Source organism: Somniosus microcephalus, chromosome 13 (genome assembly GCF_052327205.1).
Source record: "Somniosus microcephalus isolate GS21.2 chromosome 13, FLI_Smic_1.0, whole genome shotgun sequence".
In the NCBI taxonomy this organism is placed as follows: Eukaryota; Metazoa; Chordata; class Chondrichthyes; order Squaliformes; family Somniosidae; genus Somniosus; species Somniosus microcephalus.
In genome coordinates, this window is record NC_140999.1 from 194,804,732 (window position 1) to 194,826,307 (window position 21,576).

General features: G+C 48.8%; 1 protein-coding gene across 7 annotated transcripts in view; it reads left to right on the forward strand.

Moving 5' to 3' along the window:
- Window positions 1-21,305, forward strand: part of cpne1 (copine I) — a 141,333-nt gene extending 120,028 nt beyond the window's left edge. For all 7 annotated transcript variants that reach the window (XM_086005911.1, XM_086005915.1, XM_086005916.1 and 4 more), the window contains 7 exons: window positions 191-250; window positions 1,747-1,880; window positions 1,992-2,046; window positions 2,867-2,918; window positions 11,407-11,540; window positions 13,155-13,391; window positions 17,511-21,305. In XM_086005911.1, the coding sequence (XP_085862037.1) occupies window positions 191-250; window positions 1,747-1,880; window positions 1,992-2,046; window positions 2,867-2,918; window positions 11,407-11,540; window positions 13,155-13,391; window positions 17,511-17,624 (786 nt within the window). In that variant the 3' untranslated portion in view covers window positions 17,625-21,305. The remainder of the gene's footprint in view (window positions 1-190; window positions 251-1,746; window positions 1,881-1,991; window positions 2,047-2,866; window positions 2,919-11,406; window positions 11,541-13,154; window positions 13,392-17,510) is intronic.
- The last annotated feature ends 271 nt before the right edge of the window (window positions 21,306-21,576 follow it).

Consider the following 21,576-nt stretch of genomic DNA (forward strand, 5'->3'; position numbering starts at 1 on the left):
AGTTCCAGATTTCCACCACCCTTTGTGTGAAGAAGTGCTTCCTGACATCACCCCTGAACGGCCTGGCTCTAATTTTAGGGTTCTGCCCCCTTGTTCCGGACTCAGACCAGAGGAAATAGTTTCTCTCTCTCGACCCGATCGAATCCCTTTATCATCAGGCTGACCTTCACCAGTTGGTTTATTTTTACAGATAGAAATTGATTACTCGTTCCTGGATTATGTGATGGGAGGATGTCAGATCAATTTCACCGTAAGTAAATTTCAATGCATTATTTGAACAGTTTCATGAGCCCACCGGGAGAGGGTTGGCGGGGACACGCGTTCCTTAAAGTCTGTCGCTCTGCGTGCAGTTGTACGATGCGACTCTAATATAACACGTCATGGGTCGTAGAGGGATTGAGACTGAAACCGGTTCCAGTTTTTGTCCACCCGCTGATGCCTTTCACATTCCAATATTTTAATTCTGTACGGGCCAGAGCAGAAATTGGAATCCTTAAAGGGGTGCAGGAGTGTAGTGGTTAAGTCATTAGTAATCCAGAGGCCTGGACTAATAATCCAGCGAGCATGTGTTCAAATCTTCCCAGGGCAATTTGAGAAGATGAATTCAGTTGAAAAAAATCTAGAAATAAAAAAAACTTTTATCAGTAGAAGTGACCATGAAGCGGTCGGGTTGTCGTAAAAACCCACCTGGTTCACTAATGTCCCTTTAGGGAGGAAACCTGCCATCCTTACCCAGTCTGGGCCTATATGTGACTCCAGTCCCACACCACCGTGGTTGACTCTTAGCTGCTCTCTGAAGTGGCCGAGCGAGACGCTCAGTGGGCCCACCAGCACCTTCTCAGGGCATCTATTGATGGGCAATAACTGCCGGCCTCGACAGCAACGCCCACACCCCAAGAATGACATGTAAAGAAAAGTCAGTCACACTGGTTTAAAGGAGGGACAGAGGTTTTTGATATTGCAGCTCTTTGATTAGAAAGTGTTGACTTATATGACATTGATAGAATACAGTGTATGTGGTACATGAGCACATTTGAGCACTAGAGGGACAAGCTCAATGGCACCAGTGGCATTTTCATGTCTTGGATTTTCTTGCATGTTTCTTGTGAAAAGCGTGGCTGAGATGAGACCGAATCGAGCGGTCAGACTGAAGAGAAAGACGGCAAATGTATCGTGTGGGCCTCCCCTTCTGAGGGAGCCGATGACATCTGATGAGACTCAATGAACCTTTCTATCTTGGGTGGTGCTGTGTATTTCTGGCATTTTCTTTTATCTCGGACTAGTCAATCTCTTGTAGTGTTGGTCACCGGGAGTCGAGAGCAAGGGCCATCAGATGAAGTGGGGTTAGGGGGCGGGGTAAAAATGGACCAGGTGTAATTCAATCGCCATTTTTAAGCCATACATTCCATCCTTGCTTTTATATAATAATAATTTGATTTGATTTTATATTTATAGTTAATTAGCAAATTGTAGGGCAATGTGGGAAGTAAAGAAGGCGAGTTGGTTTGAGCAGCGGCGTTGGAAGGTGTAAAACTGAGGTACTACAGCACCACTGGTGGGAGGGTGTAATTACAGCGTGACTAGTTTACATAGCCAGTCTCCATTATAAATGTGGACAGGAGTGTTGACCAGAGGAACTTTTGTAAATGGGTTGTGCACACTGGCTTCAAGTTTCTTTTATATAGATTTGCAGTTTGTTGTTTTTTCCCTTTTGCTAAACGTTCTTTACGATTCCATCTCTCGCAGGTTGGCATAGACTTCACTGGATCCAACGGAGATCCTCGCTCACCGAACTCCCTGCATTACATCAGCCCGAATGGAGTCAATGAGTACCTGACTGCCATCTGGTCTGTCGGGCAGGTTGTGCAGGATTACGATACGTAAGATTTCCTCGTTCTGTTCCATTTTTGTTTTTTGAAAGCGCTCCTGGTTGGCGAACTAGTGACTGCATTTTGTTCTGCCTCATCACTCTGCTCTCCCTGTCTCCACAGAGATAAGCTGTTCCCTGCCTTTGGATTTGGTGCTCAGATCCCTCCCAACTGGCAGGTAAGAGCAGCTGTGAGGCGCGGTCCTGGTTTGAGGGTTCTAATGCAATGGCCACTGTGTCCCATTCTTTGCGTGCAGTGTTACAGGAGCTGTATGACCTTTCCCCTTATCGTATTCTGCTTATGACTATTATCAGTTTTTTCCACAATGTGTTTATCAAGTAAGTAAGAAAGAACTTGCATTTATAACATAATGAGCACCCTCTGCCATTTACAGATTTCCTGCTGCTCCGAATATCTCAGTCCCACATGCTGTTCCTGCAACCTCACTCTGTTGAAATTAAAACTGTTACTGCACTGTCGTCTTCTCAAACGCATAACTTAAAGCTTGCTCAGTCTGGCCTTGCTCCGACTGTCTCTCAAACCGAAGCTTGCAATCCGGTAACCACCACTTCACAACATGGGGGTTTCTCGGTTGAAGGTAGCTGTGAAGCATTGAGGTTCCTAAACCCCTGATACCTCTGAATGTTGTTCTGAAACGTGACTATAGTTCTAAAGCTGGCAGTTGCATCTTGCCTGGAGTCTCCAGCAGAAACTGTCGCTCCCGAGCAGAGCCCGGACACCGCTGGCCCTCAGCTGGAGGTTGCTGGTCTCTGATGGGTCATTTTTGTGGAGGGATCTGGTTGTGGCACCATTCAGACTCGTGCCACCTTACTCTGGGGTGATCCAGGAGTGAGATTGATGGAGCCTCAAATCATTGAGTTGTGCAACTTCGGGACACTGACCCGGAGAGAGGGAGTGAAACTAGGGAAAAAACTGTATTTGAGAGAATCTCAGTCAGGACGATTTTGAACCTAAACGCAACTTCCTACTTTTCTCAGGTATCCCACGAGTTTTCCTTGAATTTTGATTCCAACAACCCGTATTGCCAAGGTAGGACATTTCTCCTTCAACCTGTTGGGGTGAATCGGTGTGACGAGGTCACTGGTGGTACAGGGGAAAGGCCATGTAGGGCGAGTGCGTTCAGCGTACCTCCTGGCTAACCCTGGCAAACTTGCCTGCCCAGTTCAGGTTCCATTCCCCCTCCCCAGAGCTGCCTGAGTGGCTCGAGTTTCATGGAGATATTGTGTACATTCCAAAGTAGAACATAGGAAACAGCATGAGGCCGGGCAGCCCATCGAGCCTGTTCCACCATTCAGTGAGATCATGGCTGATCTGTATCTTAACTCCACCTACCCGCCTTGGTTCTGTAGCCCTTGATACCCTTGTTGACCAGAAATCCATCAATCTCTTTTCAGTTCGGTGGGAACTGGTACTGCCACTCCGGAGAGCTCTGTATCTGTGGGTACCCAGGAGTGTCCAGCCAATTGCATTTTTCTGAAAGCCGGGTAGATTTAACTCGGGCGGTGTCACTCTCAGCTGCCCATTGAAGCCTGTGACCGCCTGTTCACAGCCTCGAGGTCCCGTTGGACGCAGAGCTGAGCTTCCGACCCCATATTTCTCTCTCCACCCCCCCCCCCCCCCCCCCCCCCCATATCACACAGACTGCTGACTTCCAACTCTAACAGCTCAACTCCGGCCCCGCCTCAGCCCATCTGCTGCTGAAGCCCTCCTCCATGCCTGTTACCTCCAGGCTCGACTATTCCAACGCACTCCTGGCCGGCCTCCCTTCTTCCACCCTTCATAAACTTGGTCATCCAAAATTCTGCTGTCCGGATCCTAACTGGCACCAAGTCCCGTTCACCCATCACCCCCTGTGCTCACCCCGAGACCCGTTCACCCATCACCCCGTGTGCTCACCCCGAGACCCGTTCACCCATCACCCCGTGTGCTCACCCCGAGACCCGTTCACCCCATCACCCCTGTGCTCACCGAGACCCGTTCACCCATCACCCCCTGTGCTCACCCCGAGACCCCGTTCATCCATCACCCCCTGTGCTCACTGAGACCCGTTCACCCATCACCCCTGTGCTCACCGAGACCCGTTCACCCATCACCCCCTGTGCTCACCCCGAGACCCGTTCATCCATCACCCCCTGTGCTCACTGAGACCCGTTCACCCATCACCCCCTGTGCTCACCGAGACCCGTTCACCCATCACCCCCTGTGCTCACCGAGACCCGTTCACCCATCACCCCCTGTGCTCACCGAGACCCGTTCACCCATCACCCCCTGTGCTCACCGAGACCCATTCACCCATCACCCCCCTGTGCTCGCACCGTGACCCCGTTCACCCATCGCCCCTTGTGCTCACCGTGTCCCGTTCACCCATCGCCCCCTGTGCTCGCCCTGAGTCCCGTTCACCCATCACCCCCTGTGCTCACTGACCTTCATTGGCTCCCGGTCCACAAGCGCCATCAGTTTAAAATTTTCATCCTTGTGTTTAAATCCCTCCATGTCCCCGCCCTTCCCTAACTTTGTAACCTCCTCCATCCCTACAACACCCCACCCCAGAACTTCCCATTCCTCTGACTCTAGCCCCACTCCAGTCTCCCCACCATTGGCAGCCGTGCTTTCAGCCGCCTTGCCCCCAAGCTCTGGAATTCCCTCCCCAAATCTCTCCGCATGTGAGTGTAACAGCTGGTGAATTGATGCCTTGGTCTTTGCTAAATGATCAGTCCATTGAGCTGCTGACGTCACACGCACCTTGTTAAAGCCTTGCTTTTTCTAGCCTCACGGGATGCACTCTGAGCGGAGGCAGGGAGCGTGCACACACTGCCTGACAGCTCTTCACCCCTGCCCCCACCCCCCTCACTGCCATCTGGGCCAATTGGTAGGAATATTATCCTGCGATTGAGTTAGGAGGTTAACCATGTGGAGCAAATTCAGGATTGGGAGAGTGGAGCATAACCATGGCATGAAAAATTATGGGGAGTAGGTGGGGAAATGTGTTTTTCCCGGACAGCCGGCTCACCAGCTTTTAAGCAAGAAAATCCACGCATGTGCGATATTTAGAATGGGCCGTGCAGCCCCTTAAAGGGGCCGTGCACCCAAAAAAATTTAAAGGAAACATTGGCCCCCACCCTCCCTCAAAACCTCCCCTCCCAACACACACTCGGGGTTGGTGTAACATTCTAATGTAATCAAAGCTACAAATGGTAGGAAAAATAGAAAAGCAGAGTATTTTTTAAATGGAGAGAGATTGGGAAATGTTGGTGTTCAGCGGGACCTGGGTGTCCTTGTACACGAATCACTGAAAGTTAACATGTTCAGGTACAGCAAGCAATTAGGAAAGCAAATGGTATGTTGGCCTTTATTACAAGAGGATTTGAGTATAAGAGTAAAGACGTCTTACTGCAATTATATAGGGCCCTGGTGAGACCACACCTGGAGTATTATGGACAGTTTTGGTCTCCTTACCTAAGGAAGGATATACTGGCCATAGAGGGAGTGCAACGAAGGTTCACCAGACTGATTCCTTGGATGGGGGGATTGATTCTATGAGGGCTAGTTGAGTAGACTAGGCCTATATTCTCTAGAGTTTAGAAGAATGAGAGGTGACCTCATTGAAACATACAAAATTCTTAGAGGGTTTGACAGGGTAGATGCAGGGAGGATGTTTCCCCTGGCTGGGGAGTCTAGAACCAGGGGTCACAGTCTCAGAATAAGGGATCGGCCATTTAGGACTGAGATGAGGAGAAATTTCTTCACTGAGGGTGGTGAATCTTTGGAATTCTCTACCCCAGAGGGCTGCGGAGGCTCAGTCGTTGAGAATATTCAAGACAGAGAGCGATAGATTTTTGAATATTAAGGGAATCAAGGGATATGGGGATAGTGCAGGAAAGTGGAGATGAGGTAGATGATCAGCCATGATCTCATTGCAGGTGCAGCAGGCGGTTAAGAAGGCAAATGGTATGTTGGCCTTCATAGCGAGAGGGTTTGAGTACAGGAACAAGGATGTCTTGCTGCAGTTGTACAGGGCCTTGGTGAGACCACATCTTGAGTATTGTGTGCAGTTTTGGTCGCCTTATCTGAGGAAGGATGTTTTTGCCATGGAGGGAGTGCAGCGAAGATTCACCAGGCTGATACCTGGGATAGAAACATAGAAGATAGGAGCAGGAGTAGGCCATTCGGCCCTTCGAGCCTGCTCCGCCATTCAATGAGATCATGGCTGATCATCCAAATTCAGTACCCTGTCCCTGCCTTCTCCCCATATCCCTTGATCCCTTTAGCCTTAAGAAATATATCCAACTCTTCCTTGAATATATTTAATGAACTGACCTCCACCGCCCTCTGTGGCAGAGAATTCCACAGGTTCACCACTCTCTGGGTGAAGAAATTCCTCCTCATTTCAGTCCTAAATGGCTTACCCCTTATCCTTAGACTATGACCCCTGGTTCTGGACTCCCCGGCCATCAGAAACATCCTTCCTGCATCTAGTCTGTCCAGGCCTGACAGAATTTTATAGGTTTTGATGAGATCCCCTCTCAATCTTCTAAACTCCAGTGAGTATAAGCCCAGTCGACACAATCTCTCCTTATACGTCATTCCTGCCATCCCAGGTATCAGCCTGGTGAATCTTCGCTGCACTCCTTCCCTGGCAAGAACGTCCTTCCTCAGGTAAGGCGACCAGAACTGCACACAGTACTCAAGGTGCGGTCTCACCAAGGCCCTGTACAACTGTAGCAAGACATCCTTGTTCCTGTACTCGAACCCTTTTGCTACGAAGGCCAACATACCATTTGCCTTCTTAACCGCCTGCTGCACCTGCATGCTTACCTTCAGCGACTGGTGCACAAGAACACCCAAGTCTCTTTGCACTTCCCCTTCTCCCAATCTATTGCCATTCAAATAATCTGCCTTCCTGTTTTTGCCACCAAAGTGGATAACCTCACATTTATCCACATTATAGTGCATTTGCCATGTTTCTGCCCAATCACCCAACCTGACCAAATCGTACTGGAGTTTCACAGCTTACCCTCCCACCCAGCTTTGTGTCGTCTGCAAATTTGGAGATATTACATCCAATTCCCTCGTCCAGGTCATTAATATATATTGTGAACAGCTGGGGTCCTAGGACCGATCCTTGCGGTACCCCATTAGTCACTGCCTGCCACTCGGAAAATGACCCGTTTATTCCAACTCTTTGCTTTAGAGTCATAGAGTTATACAGCACGGATAGAGGCCCTTCGGCCCATCGTGTCCACGCCGGCCATCAAGCCCTGTCTAATCTAATCCCATATTCCAGCATTTGGTCCGTAGCCTTGTATAATATGGCATTTCAAGTGCTCATCCAAATGCTTCTTAAATGTTGTGAGGGTTCCTGCCTCCACAACCCTTTCAGGCAGTGAGTTCCAGACTCCAACCACCCTCTGGGTGAAAAGTTCTTTCTCAAATCCCCTCTAAACCTCCCGCCCTTTACCTTGAACCTATGCCCCTAGTTATTGACCCCTCTACTAAGGGAAAAAGCTCCTCAGCATCCATCCTATCTATGCCCCTCATAATTTTGTACACCTCAATCATGTCCCCCCTCAGCCTCCTCTGCTCCAAGGAAAACAAACCCAATCTGCCCAGTCTCTCTTCATAGCTGAAGCGCTCCAGCCCTGGTAACATCCTGGTGAACCTCCTCTGCACCCTCTCTAACGCGATCACATCCTTCCTGTAGTGTGGCGACCAGAACTGCACACAGTATTCCAGCTGTGGCCTAACCAGTGTTTTATACAGCTCCATCATAACCTCCTTGCTCTTATATTCAATGCCTCGGCTAATGAAGGCAAGTATCTCATATGCCTTTTTTACCACCTTATCCACCTGTTCTGTGACCCTCCGTCTTGCCTAGGGTCTTTTCCATTCATTGTGTATTCCCTTGCCTTGTTAGTCCCCCCAAAGTGCATCACCTCGCACTTTTCCGGTTAAATTCCATTTGCCACTGTTCCGCCCATCTGACCAACCCATCTATATCGTCCTGCAGACTGAGGCTACCCTCCTCGCTATTTACCACCCTACCAATTTTTGTATCATCCGCAAACTTACTGATCATACCTTTTACATTCATATCCAAGTCATTAATGTAGACCACAAACAGCAAGGGACCCAGCACCGATCCCTGTGGTACCCCACTGGCCACAGGCTTCCAGTCACAAAAACAACCTTCGACCATCACCCTCTGCCTTCTGCCACTAAGCCAGTTTTGTATCCAATGTGCCAAGGCACCCTGGATTCCATGGGCTCTTACCTTCTTGACCAGTCTCCTGTGCGGGACTTTATCGAAGGCCTTACTGAAATCCATGTATACCACATCCACTGCGTTACCCTCATCCACACACCTAGTCACCCCCTCAAAAAATTCAATCAAATTAGTCAGACATGATCTTCCCTTGACAAAGCCATGTTGACTATCCCTGATTAATCCTTGCCTCTCCAAGTGGAGACAAATTTTGTCCCTCAGGATTTTTTCCAATAATTTTCCTACCACTGATGTTAGGCTCACTGGCCTGTAGTTCCCCGGTTTTTCCCTACTACCCTTCTTGAATAATGGTATTACATTAGCGGTTCTCCAGTCCTCTGGCACATCCCCTGTGGCCAGAAAGGTCCTGAATATATGTGTTTAGAGCCCCCGCAATCTCTTCCTTTGCCTCACACAGCAGCCTGGGATACATTTCATCCGGGCCTGGGGATTTATCCATTTTTAGGCCAGCTAAAACCGCCAATACCTCCTCCCTCTCGATGTTAATATGTTCGAGCATATCACAGTCCCCCCCGCCCTATTTCTATGTCTACATCGTCCTTCTCCATAGTGAAAACAGATGCAAAAAATTCATTTAGAACCCCTCCTACATCTTCCGGCTCCACACACAGATTGCCACTTTTGTCCCTAATGGACCCTATTTTTTCCCTAGTTATCCTCTTACCCTTAATATACTTATAAAACATCTTAGGATTTTCCTTTATTTTGCTCGCCAGTGTTATTTCATGGCCCCCTCCTTGATCTCCTAATTTCTTTTTTAAGCATCCCCCTGCACTTTTTGTACTCCTCTAGGGCTTCCTCCGTCTTTAGCCTTTTGTATCTACCAAAAGCCCTCCTTTTTTTCCTAATCCATTCTCGTATATCCCCTGACATCCAAGGTTCCCTGTGGTTTTTGGAACCACCCTTGACCTTTACGGGAACATGTTGCCATTGTATGATCTCAATCTCCCTTCTGAAAGCCTCCCATTGCTCCAATGCGGATTTTCCTACAAGTAGCTGATCCCAGTCCATTTTGGCCAGATCCTGCCTTATCCTATTAAAATCGGCCTTCCCCCAATTTAGAACCTTTATTTCCGGCCCATCCCTGTCCTTTTCCATGACCACCTTAAATCTTACCATATTATGGTCACTATCACCAAAGTGCTCACCTACTAGCACTTTTTCCACTTGGCCGGCCACATTCCCTAGAATTAGGTCCAGTACCGCCCCCTCTCTCGTAGGACTTTCTACATGCTGGCTCAAAAAGCTCTCCTGGATGCACTTTAAGAATTCTACACCCTCTGAGCCTTTCACACTCTGACTATCCCAGTTAATATTGGGGAAGTTGAAATCCCCCATTATTATTACCCTATTATTTGCACATTTCTCTGAGATTTGCCTACATATCTGTTCCTCTATCTCCCCCTGACTGTTTGGAGGCCTATAGTACACTTCCAGCAAAGTGCTTGCCCCCTTTTTGTTTTTAAGCTCCACCCATATGGCCTCATTAGAGGAACCTGCTAATATATCATCCCTCCTTACTGCAGCAATTGACTTTCTGTCCGCCAACCAGTTCTCTATCCAAGTCAATACCTTGCCCCCAATCCCATGTGCCTTAATTTTGCACACTAATCTCTTATGTGGGACCTTATCGAAAGCCTTCTGAAAGTCCAAATACACCACATCCACTGGTTCTCCCTTATCTATTTTACCAGTTACATCCTCCGGAATGACGTATGAGGAGAGATTGGGACGATTGGGCTTGTTGAAACTTATAAAATTCTGGCAGGACTGGACAGACTAGATGCAGGGAGGATGTTCCCGATGGTCAGGGAGTCCAGAACCAGGGGTCACAGTCTAAGGATAGGGGGTAGACCTTTTAGGACAGAAATGAGGAGAAATTTCTTAACCCAGAGAGTGGTGAACCTGTGGAATTCTCTACCACAGAAGGCAGTAGAGACCAATACATATTAAATATATTCAAGAAAGAGTTGGATATATTTCTTAAGGCTAAAGGGATCAAGGGGTATGGGGAGAAGGCAGGGACCGGGTACTGAATGTGGATGATCAGCCATGATCGCATTGAATGGCGGAGCAGGCTGGAGGGGCCGAATGGCCTACTCCTCCTATTTCTTATGTTCTTCTGAAATGTTTTTCGTACTTTGTACATGGTCCCTCTCCTGGTTTATTGGATGACGGAGTTTTTTGTTAACTAAAGGTATTAAGGGATATGGGGCAAAAGTTATGTAGTTAGGTCACAGATCAGCCATGATTTCATTGAATGACAGCACAGGCTCGAGGGGCTAAATGGCCTCCTCCTGTTGCTATGTTCCTAACTCTGGGAATCCCAGCTTACACTAGCGGGAGACAATCCAGGAAGCCCCGCTCGCTGTGCAGCCACTCCTACTGGAGAGTCCATGGCGATGAGCATCCGGTGAGGATGGGACTGATGCCTCCAGTGTTGAGGAACTTGCCAGTGCTGACTGCCTGGGCTTATGTTGCAAAGAATAGCCAGTTGGACAAAGTAGCAGAGGGCCAGTGTCCAGAGATGCTGCAGGAAAGGGGGAGGGTTGGTAACGCCCCATTTATTGAGGCACGGAGACTTTGCCGGGTGGTTGACCGTAAGGCCAGTGCGAGGAGCGTGGCAGAGCTGAGATCGATGGTCCATGGGCAGCATGGTGGCATAGTGGTTAGCACTGTTGCCTCACAGCGCCAGGGACCCGGGTTCAAATCCGGCCTCGGGTGACTGTGGAGTTTGCACATTCTCCCCGTGTTTGCGTGGGTTTTCTCCGGGTGCTCCGGTTTCCTCCCACAGTCCAAAGATGTGCGGGTTAGGTTGATTGGCCATGATAAAAATTGGCCCTTAGTGTTAGGGGGGATTAAATATGTGGGGTTACGGGGATAGGGCTTGGGTGGGATGGCTGTCGGTGTAGGGACCGGGTGCTAGGGTTTGGATGATCAGCCATGATCTCGTTGAATGGCGGAGCAGGCTCGAGGGGCCGAATGGCCTACTCCTGCTCCTATCTTCTATGTTTCTATGTTTCCATTTCCCACTGAATGAACCAAGAACCATCCCGGGTCCTCACAACGGGGGAGCAAAGTAACGATTCACTGAGGGGGGGGGACACAGTGACATCCAATTCTTGAGTTTGAAGTTGAGTTCTGACCCTGATGTTTGGTTTGACCTGGTGTCTGTTTACTTGTGAATATGTGTGGTGCCATTTCGGACGGGTTAACGATGCTCTCTATCGACAGGGGTGCAGGGGATTATTGACGCGTATCGCAATGCCATCGTCAACGTGAGACTCTACGGGCCAACCAACTTCTCGCCCATTGTAACCCACGTGTCCCGGTTCGCCGCGGATTCCGCTCAGCAACCGACTGCAGCGGTGAGTGCCGAGCTGCACAGACCCAGCCGTGAGGGCAATGCCAGGTCTGTTCACCAAGAATCCTCGCTCCACGCAGCCTGCCTGCTTCACACTGGACAAGCTGGGATTGATCTCCTTGGGGCTGAAGGTTCAGGGGAGATTTAATAGGCGTTCAAAATTATGAAGGGTTTTGATAGAGTAAATAAGGAGGGTCGGTAACCAGAGGACACAAATTTAAGGTAATTGGCAAGAGAACCAAAGGGAACGTGAGAATATTTTTTACGCAGCGAGTTATGATGATCTGGAATGCACTTCCTGAAAGGGCGGTGGAAGCAGATTCAGTAGTAACTTTCAAAAGAGAATTGAATAAATACTTGAAGGGAGAAAATTTGCAGGGCAATGGGAAAAGAGTGGGACGAATTGGAGAGCTCTTTCAAAGAGCCGGCACAGGCACCATGGGCCGAATGGCCTCCTTCTGTGCTGAAGATTCTATGATGCTGGGTTAATTGGGGTGATGGGAATCTCAGCCGCCGGCTAGCTGTAAGTGCAGTCAGTCCCGGGGACCCCCAGCTGAAGTGTGGTGGGTGGGGGGAGGCAGGTTGAGCTGGGGGACGTGCAGGTGTGGAGAGGCTCGTCGCTTCTGCTGGCCTCGCTTGACCGTTCTGCCAACCACACAGAGCGAGGTGAGAAGCCGCTGAGGAGCAGAGGCTGGAATATTGCGGGGACGGCAGTGCTGGACAGTTGCTGCCGAATGTTTGCCTACACAGTCCAAAGTATGACCTTTTTTGTTGAGGGAAGATATTTATTGCCTTGAAGATATCTCTCTAATCCAATCATCCGTGCCTTGTGAGAGGGTGCTGTAGTGCAGTGACTACAACCCAGAGTATGAATCCCACCAGAACAAGTTGTGAAATTGAATTCAATAAATCTGGTCATTGTTGCGGCTAGCAGCAGAAAAAGTGACCACGAAAACTGTCGGATTGTCATAAAAACCCAACTGATTCACTAATGCCCTTCAGGGAAGGGCATGTACTGTCTTTACCCAGTCTGGCCTGCAGGTGACTCCAGTCCCACCTATGGTGTGTGACTTGGAAGTGGCGGTGTTCCCATGCTCACGCTGCCTTTGTCCTTCTAGGTGGCAAAGGTTGTGGGTTTGGGAGGTGCTGCCGAAGAAGCCTTGGCAAGTTGCTGCAGTGCATCTCTTGGTGAATTCTAGGTGAGGGGGGAGAGCTGTGGTTCAGTTAATGGATTGGGCCAGTCCACTGCCCCATGAGTACAGGCCAAGTAGGGATGGTGCAATTATCTTTGGTGCCTATAGACAACAGGGTTGTGGGGGGGGGGGGGGTGGTTTATGGCCAAGGTTCTTGCTCCAGTGACCCCCGCTGGAATGTTTGTGTCTGGGGGCATTGGGCAGGATTGCGTTTGAGTGTGATCCCCTCCACAGTCGGAACAGCCTGACTACGTTCACAGTTGAAGAACGGCCACCTGGGATGGGGGACTGGAGGGCGGTCGGCACCTGCGAAACTGTATTCTTTCTCTCACCCCCTGGGGAACAAGAGGAGGAAAGTTCCTGGGATCTTCCCATCCACTTGTGCTTACACTGTCTCTCTCTCTCGCTGCTTTCTTCCCCTTCAGCAATATTATGTTCTGTTGATTATCACCGATGGCGAGATAACTGATTTGGACCAGACAAGGAATGCAATTGTCGAAGCCTCCAAGTTGCCGATGTCCATCATCATCGTGGGTGTCGGTAACGCAGATTTCAATGCCATGGAGTTTCTCGATGGCGACGATGGGGTGCTGAAGTCACTGACTGGAGATCCTGTTGCCCGGGACATTGTGCAGTTTGTGCCTTTCAGGCAGTTTCAGAATGTAAGTACAACAGCCTTGGAGGTACAATGTAGGCACAGCTTTCGTCCATCCCCCCTGGACCAGCACCACACGCCGTGTGGCACTCCCTTGGCATTAATCTAACCATATGCCTGAACTCCACTCTCCTCACACTCGTCAGCTGTGGCTCAGTGGGCAGCAATCTCGCCTCTTGAGTCAGAAGGTTGTAGGTTCAAGTCCCACTCCAGAGACTTGAGCACATAATCCAGGCTGACACTCAAAACACTTTCAGATGAGACATTAAACCGAGGCCCCGTCTGCTCTCTCAGGTGGATGTTAAAGATCCCATGGCCGCTATTTTGAAGAAGAGCAGGGGCGTTCTCCCCGGTGTCCTGGGGCCAATGTTTATCCCTCAACCAACATAACAAAAACATATTATCTGGTCATTATCACATTGCTGTTTGTGGGACCTTGCTGTGGGCAAATTGGTCAGTGACTACACTTCAAAAGTACTTCATTGGCTGTGAAGCACTTTGAGACATCCTGAGGTTGTGGAAGGCGCTGGAGAAATGCAAGTCTTTCTTTTCACTGATTGTGCTTGCATTGAGTCCGCGATGGTGATTCCTCCTCTGGGTGAGTTGGCAGAGCTGCCATTGCTGGCCTGTGTAGACTTTCCCTGGATATTCCCCCGCGGTAAGGGGGTGGGTGGGGGGGAAGGGTGGAAGTCAGCCGGGGCTGATCACTGTCCAGCAACACTGCTTGAGAATGTACTTTGAGTCAGATTAGGTCAGCATTGGGCTTGGCTGAGCTTCTCTGTGTTCTAACATAGGAACAGGAGTCGGCCATTCAGCCCCTCGAGCCTGTTCAGCCATGCAATTAGATAACTATGATCTGCACTCAGAACAAAATCGATAAATCTCAGTCCTGAAAATTTCAATTGACCCCCCCCCCCAGCATCCACACCCTAATGCGTAGGTATGAGGGGCGAGTTGGCAAAGGTATATTGGGAAACTACATTAAAAGGTATGATGGTAGACAAGCAATGGCTAACATTTAAAGAATTAATACATCATTTACAACAAATATACATTCCTTTAAGGCACAAAAACCCCACAGGAAAAGTGGTCCATCCGTGGCTAACAAGAGAAGTTAAAGATAGTATTAGATCAAAGGAAGAGGCTTATAATGTTGCCAAAAAGAGTAGTAAGCCTGAGGATTGGGAGGATTTTAGAATTCAGCAAAGGAGGACCAAGAAATTGATCAGGAAAGAGAAAAAAGAATGAGAGTAAATTAGCGAGACAAAAACAGATTGTAAACGTTTCTATAGGTATGTAAGTTGGAAGAGATCAGTGAAAGTGGGTCCCTTAGAGGCAGAGACAGGAGAAATTATAATGGGCAATAAGGAAATGGCAGAGACATTAAACAAATACTTTGTATCGGTCTTTACGGTAGAAGACACAATAAAATACCGGAAATAATGGGGAACCATGGGTCTAGAGAGATTGAGAAACTTAAAGAAATCAGTACAAGTAAAGACATAGTACTGGAGAAATTAATGGGACTAAGTGGCGACAAATCCCCTGGACCTGACGACCTGCATCCTAGGGTTTTAAAAGAGGGAGCTGCAGAGATAGTGGATGCACTGGTATTAATCTTCCAGAATTCCCTAGATTTCAGAACAATCCCCAAGGATTGGAAGGTAGCAAACATAACCCCGCTATTTAAGAAAGGAGGAAGAGAAAAAACGGGGAACTATAGGCCAGTTAGCCTGACATCAGTAGTAGGCAAAATGCTAGAATCTATTATTAGGGATGTGGTAACAGGGCACTTAGAAAATCATAATATGATAAGGCAGAGTCAACATGGTTTTATGAGAGGGAAATCGTGTTTGACAAATCTGTTAGAGTTTGTTGAAGATGTAACTAGTAGGATGGATAAGGGGGAACCAGTGGAGGTAGTGTATTTGGATTTTCAAAAAGCATTCGATAAGGTGCCACACAAGAGGTTATTACACAAAATTAGGACTCATGGGATTGGGGGCAATATATTAGCATGGATTGAGGATTGGTTAATGGACAGAAAACAGAGTAGGAATAAACGGGACTTTTTCAGGTTTGCAGGCTGTAACTAGCAGGGTGCCGCAAGGATCAGTGCTGGGGCCTCAGCTATTCACAATTTACAATCACTACAATCAATTAATGACTTAGATGAAGGGACTGAGTGTAACGTATGATGATACAAAGTTAGGTGGCAAAGTAAGCTGTGAGGAGGATACAAAGAGGCTGCAGAGAGATATAGACAGGTTGACTGAGTGAGAAAGAACATGGCAAATGGAATAGTGTGGGGAAGTGTGAAGTTATCCACTTTGGTAGGAAAAACAAAAAAGCAGAATATTTTTTGAATGGTGAGACTGGGAAATGTTTACACTCAGAGGGACCTGGGTGTCCTTGTTCATAAGTCACAAAAAGTTAACATGCAGGTACAGCAAGCAATTAGGAAAGCAAATGGTATGTTAGCTCCACGGATGCTGCCTGGCCTGCTGAGTGTTTCCAGCATTTTCATTTGTTACTTCAGATTTCCAGCATCTGCAGTATTTTGCTATTGTATGTTAGCTTTTGTTACAAAGGCATTAGAGTATAAGAGTAAAGAAGTCTTACGACAATTATACAGGGCATTGGTGAGGCCACACCTGGAGTACTGTGTACAGTTCTGGTCGTCTTACCAAAGGAAAGACATACTTGCCTTAGAGGGAGTGCAGCGAAGATTCACTAGACTGGTTCCTGGGATGGGGGATTGTCCTATGAGGAGAGATTGAGTAAACTAGGCCTATATTCTCTAGAGTTTAGAAGAATGAGAGGTGATCTCATTGAAACATACAAAATTTTAAAGGGGCTTGACAGGGTTAATACTGAGAAAATGTTTCCCTTGGCTGGGGAATCTAGAACCAGGGGTCACAGTCACAGAATAATGGGTCAGCCATTTAGGACTGAGATGAGGAGAAATTTCTTCACTCAAAGGCTGGTGAATCTTAGGAATTCTCTACCCCAGAGAGCTGTGGATGCTCCAACGTTTGAGTGTATTTAAGACAGAGGTCAATAAATTTTTGGGAGCAAAGGGAATGAGGACAGTGCGCGAAGATGGAAATGAGGTAGAAGATGAGCCATGATCTTGTTGAATGGCGGAGCGGGCTCGAGGGGCCGTGTGGCGGAGCGGGCTCGAGGGGCCGTGTGGCGGAGCGGGCTCGAGGGGCCGTGTGGCGGAGCGGGCTCGAGGGGCCGTGTGGCGGAGCGGGCTCGAGGGGCCGTGTGGCGGAGCGGGCTCGAGGGGCCGTGTGGCGGAGCGGGCTCGAGGGGCCGTGTGGCGGAGCGGGCTCGAGGGGCCGTGTGGCGGAGCGGGCTCGAGGGGCCGTGTGGCGGAGCGGGCTCCAGCTGCTAATTCTTATGTTCTTATGAGACTTCAGGCAGCTGATGCGTTTAATGTGACATCATATCAACCTCTGCTACAGTATCTTGGTTCTTTCAGCTGGATTTACTGTCCACCGTGTATAGCGGGTAAACTATACGACTGTACGTAGAAGTTACAGCACAGAAACAGGCCATTTGCCCAAATGGTCCATGCCTGTGTTTCTACTCCACACGAGCCTGCTCACACTGTAATTAGCTCTTCCCACCCCCCCGCTCCTCGACCCCGGCTCCTCGCCCCTCGACCTCGACCCCGGCTCCTCACCCCTCGACCTCGACCCCGGCTCCCCGCCCCTCGACCTCGACCCCGGCTCCTCACCCCTCGACCTCGACCCCGGCTCCCCACCCCTCGACCCCCGCTCCCCACCCCTCGACCCCCACCCCCTCAGTGCTCTCTGCTTCAACCACTCTAAGTGGCAGAGTTCCACATTCCCCCAATCTGTGTAAAGTAATTCCTCCTAAATTCTCTATTTGATCTGTTGGTAGCTGGTTTATATTCATGCCCCTTGTTCTGGGCTCAGCCACAAGTGGAAACAGTTTTATTGCTTGTGTAATATACCTGCCTTGTTCCCCTGTCTGACACATCACTGAACTTGACAGTAATTTGTTGTGTGTGTTTCTGTGGGGGTTGCCAAGGTGCTGTGTAAAGGCCAGTGTTGCTTTCTGTTGATGGTAACACAGATTTTTTTTTCTTCCTCAGGCTCCGAAGGAAGCCCTGGCCCAGACTGTTCTGGCTGAGGTACCGAAGCAGTTGGTGTCTTACTTCAAGATGAGGAACCTGGCCCCGGTGAATCCCCCGAACCCGACCCAGTAACCGCGCACAGGCCCGTAGGTGCACTGCGTTCAGTCTAACATTGACCCCCTTCACCTGTGTACACGCACCCCCACACACGCCTGCTGATTGACTAGGATACTGATTCCACATGCTGAACTGCATGGATCGGGGGCAGTCTCTCCCCTGATGACCGACACACACAAGCAGTTCCCGCGTCGCCAACATTCGCGAGTTGCAGAGGACTTTTTTTTAAATGCTTGACCTCGACGTGGAAAGTTCAAAATGTAATTTTCCGCATAAATCTCCCGTGTGAACCACAATCATCAAAACAAATTCAAATGCTTGGGTCCAGCCGGGAGACGGTCCTGGGAGGACTCGCGAGTGTTGGCAATGCTAACCACGGGACTTGACTAGTAACCCAACATAACCCACTTCCAATCAATTTTTACTGACCGGTTCTGGGGGGTTAAACATTGGCCGAGTTCTTAGTGGGAGCTGTTGGAAGATTGGCATGCTCCGATCTCTCTCTGAAAATATTCCTCGATTTCAGAGAGGTTTAGTTTGGATCATCAATTCACTCTGCATGTTCACCGTCTTTTACATTGTAAATACCGCACACGCACAGAAATATAAAGGGGCCGCGCAGAACAAGAAACCGGCCGCGCAGCACAAGGCGCCGCTTACAGGGAACATTGCCCAGGAGGGCTCTGGCTCGACTCCATTACCAGGCGCTCTCTAATCAATAGCGGGGCCGATTCGGGTTTAACCCAGCCTGAGCTGTGCAGTTGGAAGCTCCGTCTCCTGCGGCGCCGGGACCCTTGGATTGTTCACATCATTGTGAATCTGTCGGAGCGCTGTTAAACCAGAACAGCGTCACAAACACTGAAGCAAAGTACGCACGAGCTGAGGAGACTGTGTGGCCCTGACCCTGGACAGGGCAAGAACCAAGCGTCTCCCACCTCGATTGACCCGTTGCGGGAGGAGGGACGACCCCCCCAGCTGTGTGATTCCAGAGCTGGGATCGGGCTGTGTACCCACATTCTCATTACGAGGCAGGGGGTGGGTTTAACACGGTCAGTCCTCATTTGCCCAGGAATTTATCGAGGGGAAATAAGCCGGACTAAAGGGGATTTAAATGGGAAAGTTGTGCTGCAGTCGACAATGCAAGAATTGAAGTTAATCCAAGTAATTCTCGCCCACTGTCGCGGAGTAGAAACCGTGCACAGTATTGACACTCGCTGTTCAATGAATCCTCTGCTGCCTTGTACTCCGGACTTCCAAAGCTTTATTCGCCCGTGCTGCATGCACGTTATATAACCGTGCCTATTAGACTGTGCTACTTATATCTATGCATTGCAACCAGGTTGCTCTCGATGGCAGTCAGCTTTAGGATGCTTTTCTCTATTGTGTGTTACTGTAAGCAGTGACTGATTGTGTTAAGATGCTGCCCTCTGTGACCATGTTACTTTTTATAACTTGGGTTTAATTTTTTCCAGCTGATAGTTTGTGAACCCTTTATTGACCATTCACACCGGCTCGTTTTTATATTGATTCTTGTTACACTTTGTTTCAATGTACTTTCTAACCCCCTAAGCCAGCAGGCACCTGTGAATGTGTGTGTATGTTGGCAGGTTGAGGGTTTAAGAAATTCCATAAAATACCTTGTGAAAGAAGAGGACAAAACTGAGAGTCTTTTTCTTCCCTCAGTACTTTGGCTTTGAATACCCAGCTATGTTTTTATAGTTTATGCAACATTTAAATGCAAAAAAGGTCATTTTCTACCAAGGAACAGTGGGATGGGGGTGGAAGCAGAGATGTGATGTGATCCTGATTTGCCAAAATGAAAAGCCCCCCCCCCCCCCTCTTGTAGTCGAATGGTTTGAATGTTTCCCACAGGACGGCCCCAGCCACCTTACGCCTGGAGTGGTTGGGTCTCCTCCAACAGCTCTCCCTATCTGCAAGGATCCGTTCACAGCACCTTGCATCAGTCGAACCAGCGAATGAGTTAGTTAAGTTTGCAATCAGCCACCGCTCCCTCCCTCCTTGCTCTCTCCTGCCCCTCCTCCTCCTCCTCCTCTCCCTCACCTCCCCCAACACAGTATTGCTTTCGTGAATGACAAAACTGCACAGTGAACACATCCATGGTTGAATAAACTGGAACATTTCCTGGTGACAGGCTGCAGATTAAATGCCAGTTACCTCACAGTGATTACGCCAAATTTCCCCAAAGGTGACAGAAGTCAACCTTACTGCACTGTAGAGTTGAACCATGACCTCTGCTGCCAGTCCGCGGGGAGGGGGGGGATAGAGGAATGTAGCAAGAACAATCCTAAATGCACAAAAACTCCCAAAGTTCAACACAAAGCATTCACGAAAGAACTGCTCTTTGGAGAAGCGCATGTGCTGCTGGTATATGATCCCACACTGAGGTCCCTGTCTGGTTTGCAGTCTGCCCTCTGCAGGAGTCCTGTATCTTCACAAGATGAAGTCACGCTCTCCAGTCAGACTGGCGCAAAACACAGTTCCCACTTTTTAAAGTGGGTTCTCCGTCTTTGCAGATTAGGCAACCCACAAATAGTATCTTTTAGTAACATGTTTCTGCACTTAGTTTATATCACAGATGGAATGCGGTGTTGATTTAAAGTGGGACGTTAGGCACACCCCAGAGATGTTAATGCGGCCAAGTCGGATTTGTTCTTTTAAGTGACCTTTTTGAATAGTTGCGATCTGCAATCTATCGTTCCGGTTAAGGGTTCCACAGGTGATTTTGCTGAGCTCGGAACCTCTGCAGAATCTCGGCTTTTAAATATCCGGCCGAGTATTTTGTTCATATCAGCGAATCTAGTTGATTGGGACGTGGGTGGTGGTTAACATTTAAACTCTTGCACTGTCCTGATTAGATGGGATTAAAGCTGTCGGTGTTTCACAGGTCACAAATCTCCTAACTTTTTCTTCTCATCCCGTTGAGGGATCGTGCAGTACCCAGTCAGCGAGACGGCCCAAAACCCCAGCACCCGCGGAAATCCCGAGTGCGTCCCTGCCCTGCACACGGATGCCAACTGCTGCGCCGTTCTAATTCTAATCGAATGCCAACGACGGTGTGAAGGTTAAGCTGCCGCCAGATCCACGTAGAGACCTCGCTGCCACTCGGGGACAGCGGTAGCTGGTCTACGCTCTTTCCCACCCCCCCCCCCCCCCCCCCCCCCAGAGCTGCATTTAGGAAGGTGGCACAGTCTGTCTGAGGAGTGTGACTGGCCCAGAGCCTGTGTTCAGAACTCTGTGCAATTTGTGCCAAACCACTTTATCCAGTTTCAGTCTCACATCCTTGTGATCTTGCCAAATCATGCTCGCTTTGAGGTAAAAATTTCATCTATTTTGCCCTTAAAATTGGTAAAATGCCAAACCGTGCCATGTGTTAAATGTGATCTGTCTCCCTCTTTCAGATCTTAAATCTGTTTATTTGGGGAATGGGAGGCTAGGATTATTTCACAAATGGTTACTAAATTGTTAGCCTTCTCCTCCTCTGTTTCCCTTCTCTCCATCTCCTCCCCTTCTTTGTCCCCATTCCTTTCTCCCTTTTCCAAACAGATGGAACCAGGCAGTCCCATTGAGAACAAACATTGTCAAAGCAAATCGCCTTTAGTAGAACATGACCTGTTACTGTTTAAATATAACTTTTTATTATGATCATGAGTTTTGAATAAATAATTATAAATCTCACTGTGTGTGTGTGTAAATCATTGGGTAATGAGGTTAGGGCAGAGAGTATGTACACAATGTACAGCTCTATGATTGGTAGAAGTTGCAGTGCAGCGACTCTAACTTTGAGCCTGTTTCCTACAGACCCAGGAAGCCTGGTTGGTGCAAGTTTGTGTTTTATGTCAGATATTCTGCTCTGGTTCAGTGTCACTGACCATTCCTGTACAGACCTCGCATCCCCTGCGATCCACAGCGAGGCTTTACCTGGGCAATATTTAGCTAAAGAAGTGAG